The sequence below is a fragment of the Erythrolamprus reginae genome, chromosome 6 (assembly GCF_031021105.1).
Source record: "Erythrolamprus reginae isolate rEryReg1 chromosome 6, rEryReg1.hap1, whole genome shotgun sequence".
Lineage (NCBI taxonomy): Eukaryota > Metazoa > Chordata > Lepidosauria > Squamata > Dipsadidae > Erythrolamprus > Erythrolamprus reginae.
Genome location: NC_091955.1, coordinates 97,556,749 through 97,569,316, shown reverse-complemented (window position 1 = coordinate 97,569,316; position 12,568 = coordinate 97,556,749). Strand labels below are relative to the sequence as shown.

Here is a 12,568-nt window from a genome sequence, read left to right as displayed (position 1 = left end):
TATCCTCCCTTCCCTTTCTTTCTTTCTTTCTTTCTTTCCTTCCTTCCTTCCTTCCTCTCTCTCTCCTTCCGTTCCTGTCTTTTTTATCATTCATCCTTTTCTATCTATCTATCTATCTATCTATCTATCTATCTATTTGATTTTTATGCTGCCCTTCTCCTTAGACTCAGGGCGCCTTACAACATGTTAGCAATAGCACTTTTTAACAGAGCCAGCCTATTGCCTCCTCAATCCAGGTCCTCATTTGACCCACCTCAGAAGGATGGAAGCCTGAGTCAACCTGGAGCCGGTGATGAGATTTGAACCGCTGACCTACAGATCTACAGTCAGCTTCAGGGGCCTATACTACAGCACTCTACAGTACCTGCTGCGCCACCTCAGCTCCATTTCTATGCTATAAATCTCATTGATATAGTGGCTCTGGGATGCTTATGATTTAACAGAACTAATAAGGCAAATGAGGACTAGAAAGTCGATCAAAATATCTTCCTTTCTGCCCAGATTATCTCAAGTAAAAGGGCAGACTAGATGGACCATGAGGTCTTTTTCTGCCGTCAGTCTTCTATGTTTCTATGTTTCTAAGTGGCAGAAGGTTCCCGCAAGTTCCAGCCAGAGACCGAACGAAGCGCCTGATGAAACTTGGAGAATCAACCTATAATTCCGTTGGAGTTTTAGATCGACTGATTGATTGACTTCGCATGGAAATCTTTACAGCTTTACTTTTCAAATTCACATTCTCCAAATTCTCTTTCCATGCTCCATTCCCCCCCCATTTCTCCCCCCTCCCTGTCTTCCTTTCTCCATTCTTCCTTTTCTATGCCCCCCACATCTCACTAACCCTGTGGCTCTGGGCTGCTTATGACATCACAAAACTAAAAAGAAAAAAGTACAACAAACAATTAAAATGGGAGAAATCGAGAGAAATCGGATGGAGAAGCCGTCAATCAAGATGCTGGAGGAGGGGGCATCTCTCCTGGGCCAGCAGCCCCCAGTCGGGGTCCCAGGCCACGTGGGAGAGCCCCGTGCTCAGACCCTGCGGGGGGAGGTCAGGAATATTCTGTGACTCATTATGGACTAGGCACCTTCGGGGGGGGGGGGGACCGGATGGACAGATTTTCTCCATGATCTTTTGCCCCCCCGGGACTTCCAGGACCCCCTTTGCCCACCCTGTTATCTGAGGGGTGAGGAAGATTTTCAACTGACGTGGCCGAGAGGCTCATAGTTATGTTCCTTCCACCCCTCGGCTGTGCAAATAGGAGGCCAAGCCCGAATCCGGGTTGTAAGAGCTCCAAGATTCCTGGGTGCTGTTTTGGGAACAACAGAGGCTCCTTAGCTGATGCCAAGGCAAGAATTGCTCCTTTGTGAGTCTTGCCAAAGCCCTTACAAAGCTTCCTCACCCCCCCCCCTCGGAGCTCTCGGCCCCACCTGAGCAGAAGGGAGACAGAGCCCTCCAGGGCCTCTTCCGATGCAATTGGGAGACTGGGGGATTCTGGGAATTGGAGTCCAGGCCCCTGAAAGTTAATGAGGTCCCGAGATGGCCATCTTTGTTCCTGTCCACCCAAAATGCCTCTTTTACCTTGGCTTCTTTCTCCCCAAGAAGCCAAGGGAAAGGGCTTCTTGGCCAAGGAACATGGGAACTGGGGTGGAGGGCTGATTTTGCATAGTTGTGGAACGAGGATGTGCACAACTGGTTGTGGGCAAATGCCCACCCTTCCTTGGCTCTGAGTCTTTGATGCAGGGGGGTGGGCTTTCCACTCATCCTTCCCCACTTCAAACATCCTCTCTGCACAATATGAAATGATTGACGTCCTGCCATCCAGGGGCAAAATCCAGCAAGAGATTGTTTCAATAGGGTGTAGGAGAAGGTGCATGACAGATAACAGCCACATCAGCTCTCCTCCTCCTCCTCCTCTCTGTAATCTCACTGTCTTCTAGTGCTGATGTTGTTCCGTAGTTGGGTCATGAAATGTCTCCAACGAAACCCCCAGCCCACAGGTCACCAGGAGGAGCAGAGTCCAAGCTGAGTTTGAGCCCCCTCTGTCACTCCAGGACCTTGGAAGCTGGGGACCCTCAACAGACTTTTGGGGATCAGGAAGGGGGCTGCTGTTGTTCCCAGCAGGGCTTCTTTGTGGGAGTAAGGGTGGCTTGTTCTTCGGTGGCTGAGTGGGTCACTCAGAGGAAGCCAGGATGATGGAGGGTTTCATCTAGTGGCCAACCCAGGAAGGCAGAGGGTTCATTCAGTCCCAGATTGAAGGGGGAAGTCTTTGGGTTCATCAAAAGACGAGAAGAACATGGAGACATGAAGTCAGTTGGACAGGAGGGATGTTGGAAAGCCAGGTTGGAGAATTGGACAAAGCCCAGAGGGTGGGCCAATCCTCAGTAACTGGGTTTAAACATGGCTGGGATCAAGACATGTCGTTTATCTGGGGGGAAAAAAGAAATTTATTTTTTATAACAAGCAGGTATAACAAGCAGGAAGAGGGAGATTGTGATCCCGCTGTACAGAGTGCTGGTGAGACCCCATTTGAAATAATACTGTGTCCAGTCTGGAGACCTCACCTACAAAAAGAGATGCATCAAATTGAAGGGGTCCAAAGACAGGCTACAAGATTGGTGGAAGGTCTGAAGCATAAAACGTATCAGGAAAGACTTCATGAACTCCATCTGTAGAGTCTGGAGGACAGAAGGAAAAGGGGGGACAGGATCGAAACATTTAAATATGTCAAAGGGTTAAATAAGGTCCAGGAGGGAAGTGTTTTTAATAGGAAAGTGAACCCAAGAACAAGGGGGCACAATCTGAAGTTAGTTGGGGGAAAGATCAGAAGCAACGTGAGAAAATATTATTTGACTAAAAGAGTAGTAGATGCTTGGAACAAACTTCCAGCAGACGTGGTTGGTAAATCCACAGTAACTGAATTGAAACATGCCCGGGATAAACATATATCCATCCTAAGATAAAATACAGGCAGACTAGATGGACCAGGAGGTCTTTTTCTGCCGTCAATCATCTATGTTTCTATGTAAATAAAATAAAATGTAAACTTAAGCTGCAGATTCAAATGTTATACACAAGGTCTTTTTCTGCTGCCAATTTTCTATGGTTCTGTGTGAAAGTTGTGTGTAGGGAGTTTGCAGCTGAGACTCAGTTGTGTGGTTTGTGGTTCAGCATTTCTTGAAAACCCAGCCAGTCCTTCAGCAGAGTGTGTGAATGAAGCCTCCCTTTCCCCCTTCTTAACCCAGGTTCAGGTCTTGCCCTGTTGTGGGGAAGGAGGGGAGGGCTCCCTGGGGAGGAGGCTGGGAGCGGTCCATCCCAGCAGGTCCTGAAGGAAAGTGAGAGAAACCTCACTCACAAATCTAACAACAGCAGCCCCCAGACCCAGGGGAGGTGGGGGGATCCCCCAAGGGGAGGGAGCTATCCAGCCAGATATCAGAGTTCTTTCCTTTGGACTGTTGCCCTGAGCAGGGGCTGGGCTGGATGACCTCAGGGAACATGTCAAGGTCTTGGATCCTCTCTCCCTGACATCTCTCCTGGCAGAGTGTAAACCCATCAAGTTCTTTTGTGCAAACAAGCTGCATCCTGATTGCCAGCCACCAAACCCCATTCTCACACAAAGCCATTTCTCCCACTGTCCCTCTGCCCCCCCCCAGGAAACCCTCCCCCTGCCTTGCCTATAAATGCCTCCCTTCCCTTTGCTGGAGGAAAATCCTGGAGTGGCCACTGAGCAGACTTGCTATCTCAGGAGGCAAAGGGACAGGTGAGTGGGGCTCTCCCACCTGTGGGCACCTGACAGGTGAGGTCCCTGCACCAGGTCGCTCCTGTACCTGTCTGTCTCCACCTGAAGGGAACTCTTGCAGGGGGCTAATGCCAATGTCCAGGTCCCATCAGGGATCTGTGGGCCACAAGGGCCAAGGGATCCATCAGGGGGATCTCTGGGGGAAAGGGAGGGGGCCTTTTGGGGGGGCGTTCTGCCCTTTACGAAGCAATGTGGGTCCACTCTGACCAGTGAAGGGCTATCACACTGTGCGCGTGGCTCTGCATTTTCTTTCAACACCTTTCAGTGCAAATTGGGTGCTCTGGGGTGGAGCTCCATTTTCGCTACCCCACTGCATCCCCCCCCCCATCCGGGCAGTAGCCCACCCCTGACTCTGACCCACTGAGGCCAAGGAGGGAGAAACAGAGTTCAGCCAGGCGAGAGAAAAAGTGGGAAGCCAAGTGTGGGACTCCCAGTTTGGCCACCAGTTGAGTTTCCTACCCACCTCCCTCTCCTTTCCTCTCTCTCCCCCTCCCCATTCTCTCTGCAGGGATAGGAGGAAGGAGGACCATGGGGCGATTCATCTTTGTGAGCCTGGGCTTGCTGGTGGTGGCTTTCTCCCTAAGGGGTGAGTTCCAGGAGGGTTTCCGGTGTCCTCAAAGAATAAAACTCTCGCATCTGATCCTGGTTTGACCTCCCCAGAAGAAGCTTTTATTCCTGCTTGGCTTTTAATCTGCAATTTAGACCCCACCTGCTCTCCCTGCTCCAAGACCCTGGACTCTGTGCAAAGATGCAAAACCAAAGCCAAAGGAACAGAGTTGAGATGCAGAATGAGTTATAAGTTCAAGCCTTGGCAACAATGCATGGCCTCAGGTGGACCTCTCCTGGGCAGGGGGTAGGAGGGGGGCAGTCTCCCAGATGATCTGTTCCTAATCCCTTTAGTACGGAGCCCCCTGACCCTCCCCCACTTTGCATCGGTCAACAGCCAGGCTGCTGCCTTCCCCAGAATTTGCTATCTCAGGAGGCTTTCGAGGGCAGCCCCACATCAGGCACATAGCAGTAGTCTGGATGGGGGGAGATGCAGTGGGGATCAGTCTTGCTAGGTCTGAATGGCTCAGGAAGCTTCACAGCTTTTATTTATTTATTCCTTTATTTTGTTAGCAATAATTCAAGGCAGAGAAGATTCCTGATATTCCTTCCTCCCCCTTTTCCCCACAACAACCACAACAACCCTGTGAGGTAGATTGAGCTGAGAGAGGACAACAAGCATTCTGGGCCAAAGTGGGACTCAAACTCACCATCTCCTGGTATTGGGCCCCAAGTCTCCTAACTGGCTCTCATGGATAAAGTGGGGTTAGGATTCCTGGCCTCCCACTTTCCGGCCTGGTGCTCTAACCACTAGACCAAACTGGCCCAGTTCTTTTTCTTTTTTTTTAAAGCAACATCTGTGAGAAAATCACCAAGCTTAGCAGGCACCAAGGACCCTACAATCCTCCTCCTCCTCCATCTCTTACTCCTCCTCTCCTTTTCCTCCTCCTCTTCTTCCTCCTCTTCCTCCTCCTCCTCCTCTTCCTCCTCTTCCTCCTCTTCCTCCTCTTCCTCCTCTTCCTCCTCTTCCTCCTCTTCCTCCTCTTCCTCCTCTTCCTCCTCTTCCTCCTCTTCCTCCTCTTCCTCCTCTTCCTCCTCTTCCTCCTCCTCCTCCTCCTCCTCCTCCTCCTCTTCTTCCTCCTCCTCCCGCCATCTTCTCATTGGACTCTCCCTCTTTCCACACAGGATCTGGAGCTTGTTGTCCCTGTGGTTGGTCCTCCTATGATAAGTATTGCTACAAGGTCTTTGATAAACGCAAGAACTGGGATGATGCCGAGGTTAGAATCTCTGTGAATCTGTGAATCTCTTGGACCAGTCAGGGTTTAAAAGACCCCCAAAGATCCCCCCTGGCTGGGACGGTGGAGGGAGACATGGCCCGGATGTATATCCAAGAGGGTGTCAACAGGCTCAAACTCAACCCTGACAAGATGGAGTGGCTGTGGGTCTTGCCTCCCAGGGTCAATTCCATCTGTCCGTCCATTACCCTGGGGGGGATTAACCTCCTCGGAGAGGGTCCCCAACTTGGGCATCCTCCTCGATCCACAGCTCACATTAGAGAACCATCTTTCAGCTGTGGCGAGGGGGGTGTTCGCCCAGGTTTGCCTGTTGCACCAGTTGCAGCCCTATTTGGACCGGGACTCACTGCTCACAGTCACTCATGCCCTCATCACCTCGAGGTTTGAGTACTGCAATGCTCTCTACATGGGGCCACCTCTGAAAAGTGTTCGGAAACTTCAGATCGTGCAGAACATGGCCACAAGAGCTATCGTAGAGCTACCTAGTTTTGCTCACGTCTCTCTAACACTCCGCGGCCTGCATTGACCCCCAATAAGTTTCCGGTCACAATTCAAAGTGTTGGTAATGACCTATAAAGACCTACATGGCATCGGACCAGAATACCTTCGGGACCACCTTCTGCCACACGAATCCCAGTGACCAATTAGGTCCCACAGAGTTGGCCTTCTCCGGGTCCCGTGTAGGTGTCCTTGTTTTGTCTTGGAATTAAAAATCAATTAAAAATAATAATAAAAAAAGAAAAGGCAGGCAGGAGCTGGCGTGGAGGCCTCTCGAAGGGCTGAAGGCTGAGATCCGCTTCGACACCTCCAAAATTTTGCCACCTCTTCCTTCTGTTCCTCTTGGAAACTCCACACAGGAGAGGGGGCTCCACCGAGAGGAAGCAGGTGGTGGTGGGTTTCTGTAGAGCCCACGACCCAAAAGGCTGGTCCTGGGTTCAGTCTAGGACCTTTATTAAGGGGGAGGAGGGTCAGAGGTTGTCACTTGTGGAGCTGAAAAAAGAAATGTTCAGAGAGAGCAGCTGCGGGTGTCCACCAAATCACGATGGCATCCATACACACAAATACACACACACACGTGCACACACAAACCAACAAACTCAAACTCAATCCAGACAAGACGGAGTGGCTGTGGGCCTTGCCTCCCAAGGACAATTCCATCTGTCCGTCCATTACCCTGGGGGGAGGATCATTGACCCCATCAGAGAGGGTCCGCAACTTGGGCGTCCTCCTCGATCCACAGCTCACATTAGAGAAACACCTTTCAGCTGTGGCGAGGGGGGCGTTCGCCCAGGTTCGCCTGGTGCACCAGTTGCGGCCCTATTTGGACCGGGAGTCATTGCTCACAGTCACTCATGCCCTCATCACCTTGAGGCTCAAGTATTGTAATGCTCTCTACATGGGGCGACCTTTGAAAAGTGTTCGGAAACTCCAGATCGCGCAGAACGCAGCCGCAAGAGCTATCGTGGGGCTACCTAGATCTGCCCACGTCTCTTCAACACTCCGCGGCCTGCACTGCCTGCCGATCAGTTTCTGGTCACAATTCAAAGTGTTGGTTATGACGTATAAAGCCCTTCATGGCATCGGACCAGAATATCTCAGGGACCGCCTTCTGCTGCATGAATCCCAGCGATCAGTTAGGTCCCACAGACTGGGTGTTCCCTGGGTCCCATCAACCAAACAATGTTGCTTGGTGGGGCCCAGGGGAAGAGCCTTCTCTGTGGCGGCCCCGGCCCTATGGAACCAACTCCCCCCAGAAATTAGGATTGCCCCCACCCTCCTTGCCTTTCGTAAGCTTCTTAAAACCCACTTCTACCACCAGGCATGGGGGGACTGAGATACTATTTCCCCCTAGGCCTTTACAATTTTATGCATGGTATGTCTGTATGTATGTTTGGTTTTATAATAAGGGTTTTTAACTGTTTTAATATTGGATTGTTATATGCTGTTTTTATTACTGTTGTTAGCCACCCCAAGTCTATGGAGATGGGCGGCATGCAAATCCAATAAATAAAATAAAATAATAAATAATAAATACTTCTCAGCTGAACAACTGTCTCTCTCGTCGGTCCCTCCCAGAGGTTCTGCATGGAGCAGGGGAAAGGGGGCCACCTGGCCTCTCTCGGAAGCATGGAAGAGGGGAACTTTGTGAGCAAACTCGCCCTCAATAGATTAAAGAAAGAGCCGACCTATGTCTGGATTGGACTGAGGGCTCAAGGCCAAGAACAGGTAAGGGTGCAACGTACGACCACAACAGGGCCCAGAATTTCTGTTGCTGAGTGAAGCATTTGTGAATATCTCCACCCCACATCAGTTCAGCGATGCGGTGGATGTGATGTGCTGGTGCCTGGAGGCTGTGAGGGTCTGGATGGGAGTTAACAGACTTAAACATAACCCCAAGAAGACTGGGTGGCTGTGGATACTGCCTCCGAAGGACTATGTCGACTGTCCTTCCTTGGTTCTTGGGGGAGAGAAATTAAGCCCCTCAGGAGGGGTTCACGATTTGGGTGTCCTCCTAGACTCACAGCTGAGGTTGGATCAACATCTCACAGCTGTAGCTGGGGTCTCGGAACCTCTGCCCTTGACTCCATTTCTCTTCCTGAGATCAAGCAGTATCATCCACAGCTGTCACCAGGTTGGACATTAAGGCAAGTGGCTCTCAAACTGAGTTGGTGACTGCATGGACACATCCAGGTCGTTTTCTTCTGTCAACTGAGATTGATAAAAGAGAGAGAGAGAAAGAGGAGAGAGAGAAGGAAGGAAGGAAGGATGGTAGAAAGGAAGGATGGTAGGAAGGAAGGAAGGAAGGAAGGAAAGGGAGGAAGAGAAAGGAAGGAAGGAAGGAAACAAAAGAGGGGTAGGGGGGATAGAGGGAGGGAGGATACAATTGCTCTGCTCCTGAAGACCTACCACCTTTCCTCTCGCTGCCTCTGGGCCCTGGACAACCAGAGCCCCCTCCCCAGTTGGCTGACGTGGCTTCCCTGTCATTCCAGCAATGCAGCTCGAGGTGGAGTGATGGCTCCAGGATCGGTTATGAAAACTGGCATCCCTTACAATCAAGAAAATGTCTTACATTGTCAAACTGGACAGGTAAGTCAACGAGTGTGCGCTTCCTACAATGAGATTCTCCTTGCAACCCTCATCCCTTGACCGCCGATGACCTCTTGGGCTGCTGACTCTGTACAGACAAGGGATCCCAAAAGGTCCAGGGGACACACCATTAAAAATGGGAAATATTATCTCAGGCCCATCAGCTCATAAGCAAAGTAACAGACGGTCTTGGTATATTCGGGTTTCTTCCCGTGTAGGATTTGGAAATTTCTGGCGACGTTTCGACGAGGTCCCACTCGTCATCTTCAGGCTGGTGTTTCTGTCCTTGTTCTAGGGCGAACACTGCGAGACCACACCCAGCCACCAGTATTTATAGAAGGAAGGCAGCTCAGGTCTCGCAGTGTTCGTTCTAGAACAAGGACAGAAACACCAGCCTGAAGAGGGTATGGCTAGCTGATGAGGCCAGAACAAAAACATGTGATATCAAATATATATATATATATATCAGTCTTCTACCTCATTGCAATGAGATGGATCAATGTGGATCTCAGCCACATTGTGTTTGTGTGTGTGTGTGTGTGTGTGTGTGTGTAAACATTATAAGTGGCTGAGATTGGTGTGGTGGCTTGCAGGTGGAGTTCTCACTCCACAATCAGGAGGCTGTGAGTTCAATCCTAGGTAGAGTTCTTTCTCTTTGGGCACCATGAGAATATATCTGCCGACCTAAAACTCCTTATTGGCAATGGGGAAGTGCATCCGGCCATTAAAACACTCAGTTCCATTCAGTTGCCCACACTCCATCCCTCCAGAGATTATGGGGTCATTAAAAGATGATGATAGTGATGATGATGATGATGTGACTGAGAGTCTTCTGACTCTGTTAAGTCTGCAACTTAAAACTGATTGCTGCTGGAGAGTAACTGTCTCCATCGGGAGAAGGACTCAATCAGTCAATCAATCAATCAATCAAAATACTGTAACTAGTAATCCAAACATAAGTAATAAGTGCTGGAAAAGCAAATCTGCCATAGGTACGTATTATCATATTTGGTGGTTATGTCCGGAAAACTGGTTGAAAGAAATGTTAAATTATCACCTGGAAATGAAACCGGAAATGTATCTTTTGGGAATAAGTAGAGAACAGCATAGTAAGGAAGACTACTACTTGATAACACATATATTAACATCAGCAAGGTTGGTGTTTGCACAAACTTGGAAAAAGGAAAATATACCCAATGAAGAAATGGCGATTAGGAAAATGCTAGATTGTGCTAAATTAAGCAAATTAACATATGAATTACAGAATAAACAAAATAAAGACTACTATACAGTTTGGGGGAAATTATATAGCTGGATAGAAAAGAAAAAAAGGATTGAACTAACGTTTAAGAAAAAGAATGAATCAATGGAAACAGAATTGTAAAGTATTAGGCAAATTCATTTTGTGTTTTTTTATATAGTGTGTCTGTATGTTTTGTTTTGTTTGTTTATTATTAAAATAATAAAAAAAATACTATAAGTAGTTTGATCTACTGGTTAGGATACGAGGATAGAAACCAAGAGTTGGTGAGTTCTAGTCCCAGCTTAGGCACTAAAGCCAACTGGGTGAATTTGGGCCAATCCCTCTCTAAGCCCAACCCACCTCACAGGGTTGTTTTGAAGGGAAACAAGGAGGAGAAAGGCACATTGGATGTGTTTGCTACCTTGGGTTATTTGTAACGTAAAAAGGTGGGGTGCAAATGAATTAAAATGAAATTAAGAAACAGGCAAAAGAAACAAAACAAACTTGATGTCAAGGTATTTTATCCAGGTCAGAACAATCTGTTGAACCCGCAGCTTCGTTTTAGCAGGTGAGGTTCTCTACCTGTTCACGTCGTCCTTCAAATGAGGGATCAGCGTCTGAAAAGGTCTTCTCAGACTTTGAGGGAACCCCTGCAAAAGGTGATCCAAATTTCTCTTTTGCTATCCAGAGTATCTCAAGTGGCACAATTATAACTGCGACTTCACGTTACCTTTCATCTGCAAGTTCCTGGCAGAACCTGATGATCCAGAGTGAGTGAAGCAGCTGGAGACGTCTGGAGAAGCCAGGAAGACCCCCACCTAATAAAAATACACCCCTTCCCTTCACGGATGCTTTCTGCAGCTTGGGTCAGACTTGGCTCACTCTGGTGGGCCAGAAGGTCCAATAAATTCTGCCTTCGCACAACTGGCATTCTTTATTTATTTGTTTGTTTTCTTATTTACTAGAGTTGGAAGGGACCTTGTAGGTCATCTAGTCCAACCCCTCCGCTCAAGCAGGTGTCCCTATTGCCATTTTGGACAAATGGCAGCCCAGTCTCCCTTTGAAAGTATCAAGTGTTGGAGCTCTCACAACCTCCCAAATTTTGAGGTGACCGTTGAGGTCCAAAACTCAAGCCCCCCCCCCCCCGAGTCTTTTTCATGGTGAGTAAGGCTTTAAGGGGAAGGGTGACTCTTAAGTAGGACTATCCACTGATGCTAAGATTCTTTCTTGATGGCCTCCTCATTTGAACTCTCTTTCTCTCTCTCTCTTTTTCTCTCTCTTTCTCTCTCTCTCTCTTCTCTCTTCTCTCTCACTCTCTTTTCTTTCTTTCTTTCTTTCTTTCTCTCTTTCTCTTTCTCTCTCCCTTTCTCTCTCTCCCTTTCTCTCTTTTTCTCTCTTTCTCTCTCTCTTCTCTCTCACTCTCTTTCTCTTTTCTTTCTTTCTCTCTCTTTCTTTCTTTCTCTCTCTGTCTCTCTCTCTGTCTGTCTCTCTCTCCCTTTCTCTCTCTCTCTCTTTCTCTCTCTCTCTTTTTCTCTCTCTTTTTCTCTCTTTCTCTCTTCTCTCTCACTCTCTTTCTCTTTTCTTTCTTTCTTTCTCTCTTTTTCTTTCTTTCTCTTTCTCTTTCACTTTCTCTCTCTCTCTCTCTGTCTGTCTGTCTCTCTCTCTCCCTCTCTCTCTCTCTCCCCCTTTCTTTCTCTCTTTCTCATCAACAAACTCCCCTTCCTTGAATGCATAGAGATGACTGACTCATAAGAAAGATCAGTTGAAATATCGATCATTGCATTATTTGCAAAAATCAGGAGAAGACAAGTAGCATTAATTATTATAATATAATAACAGAGTTGGAAGGGACCTTGGAGGTCTTCTAGTCCAACCCCCTGCTTAGGCAGGAAACTCTACACTACTTCAGACAGAGGGTTCTCCAACATCTGCTAAAAACACTTCCAGTGTCGGAGCATTTATAACTTCTGGAGGCAAGCTGTTCCACTAATTAATTGTTCTCCTTAGTTCTAAGTTGCTTCTCTCTAAGTTACTAAATTACTAGTTCTAAGTTGTTCTAAGTTACTATCCCTCTGTTTCTGCAGCCTAGAACTGTGTTGGCTTTTCTGGCAGCTGCAGCACAGAGCTGGCTGGTATTTAAGTGATTGTCCACTAGGACTACAAATAGTATTTAGTGCAATGTAAGAAATGGAAATAATTTTTCTGCGGACCGCCAAAGGTTTCTCACAGACCACCAGTGGCCCACAGATTGGTGACCACTGGACTAGATGACTTTCGAGGTCCCTTTCCTCCTATCCTGTTATTCTATCAGATGCAAATGAGGATTCAGAATAGGTTGACTTTTATTTGCATTAAATTCTCATGAATCTCAGGATAGCTGATATTTGTGGGATTGGAGGCTGGATTGAAACATGGCAGCTAAACACACCCACACACCCACACACCAGTTTTCCCACCACCCAGATGGACACAGGAATCGGTCGGATTTTGCAGAAGAGTCACTTCATCCAAACTGATGCAATCACTTGATAGAGCAGGTATTTTGACTCCCCACAAAATCCCAGGACCATCCTTATATCTGTGGACAGATGGCTTCCAAATGC

The 12,568-nt window shown here is 48.1% G+C and overlaps 1 protein-coding gene across 1 annotated transcript; it reads left to right on the top strand.

The window, feature by feature from the left end:
* The first annotated feature begins 4,322 nt into the window (after positions 1-4,322).
* On the top strand, positions 4,323-10,889 carry LOC139168819 (snaclec subunit A). The gene is made up of 5 exons (XM_070754545.1): positions 4,323-4,380; positions 5,526-5,617; positions 7,712-7,861; positions 8,626-8,722; positions 10,654-10,889. Exons 1-5 carry the CDS (start codon positions 4,323-4,325, stop codon positions 10,737-10,739), a joined length of 483 nt encoding a protein of 160 aa, XP_070610646.1. The 3' UTR covers positions 10,740-10,889.
* Positions 10,890-12,568: the final 1,679 nt, after the last annotated feature.

Excerpts from the sequence above, each read along its gene's own strand:
- LOC139168819 (XM_070754545.1), top strand. The coding sequence starts at position 4,323 with ATGGGGCGATTCATCTTTGTGAGCCTGGGCTTGCTGGTGGTGGCTTTC. Across the intron at positions 7,862-8,625 it reads GGGCTCAAGGCCAAGAACAG|CAATGCAGCTCGAGGTGGAG; the intron begins GTAAGGGTGCAA and ends CTGTCATTCCAG. Across the intron at positions 8,723-10,653 it reads TACATTGTCAAACTGGACAG|AGTATCTCAAGTGGCACAAT; the intron begins GTAAGTCAACGA and ends TTTGCTATCCAG.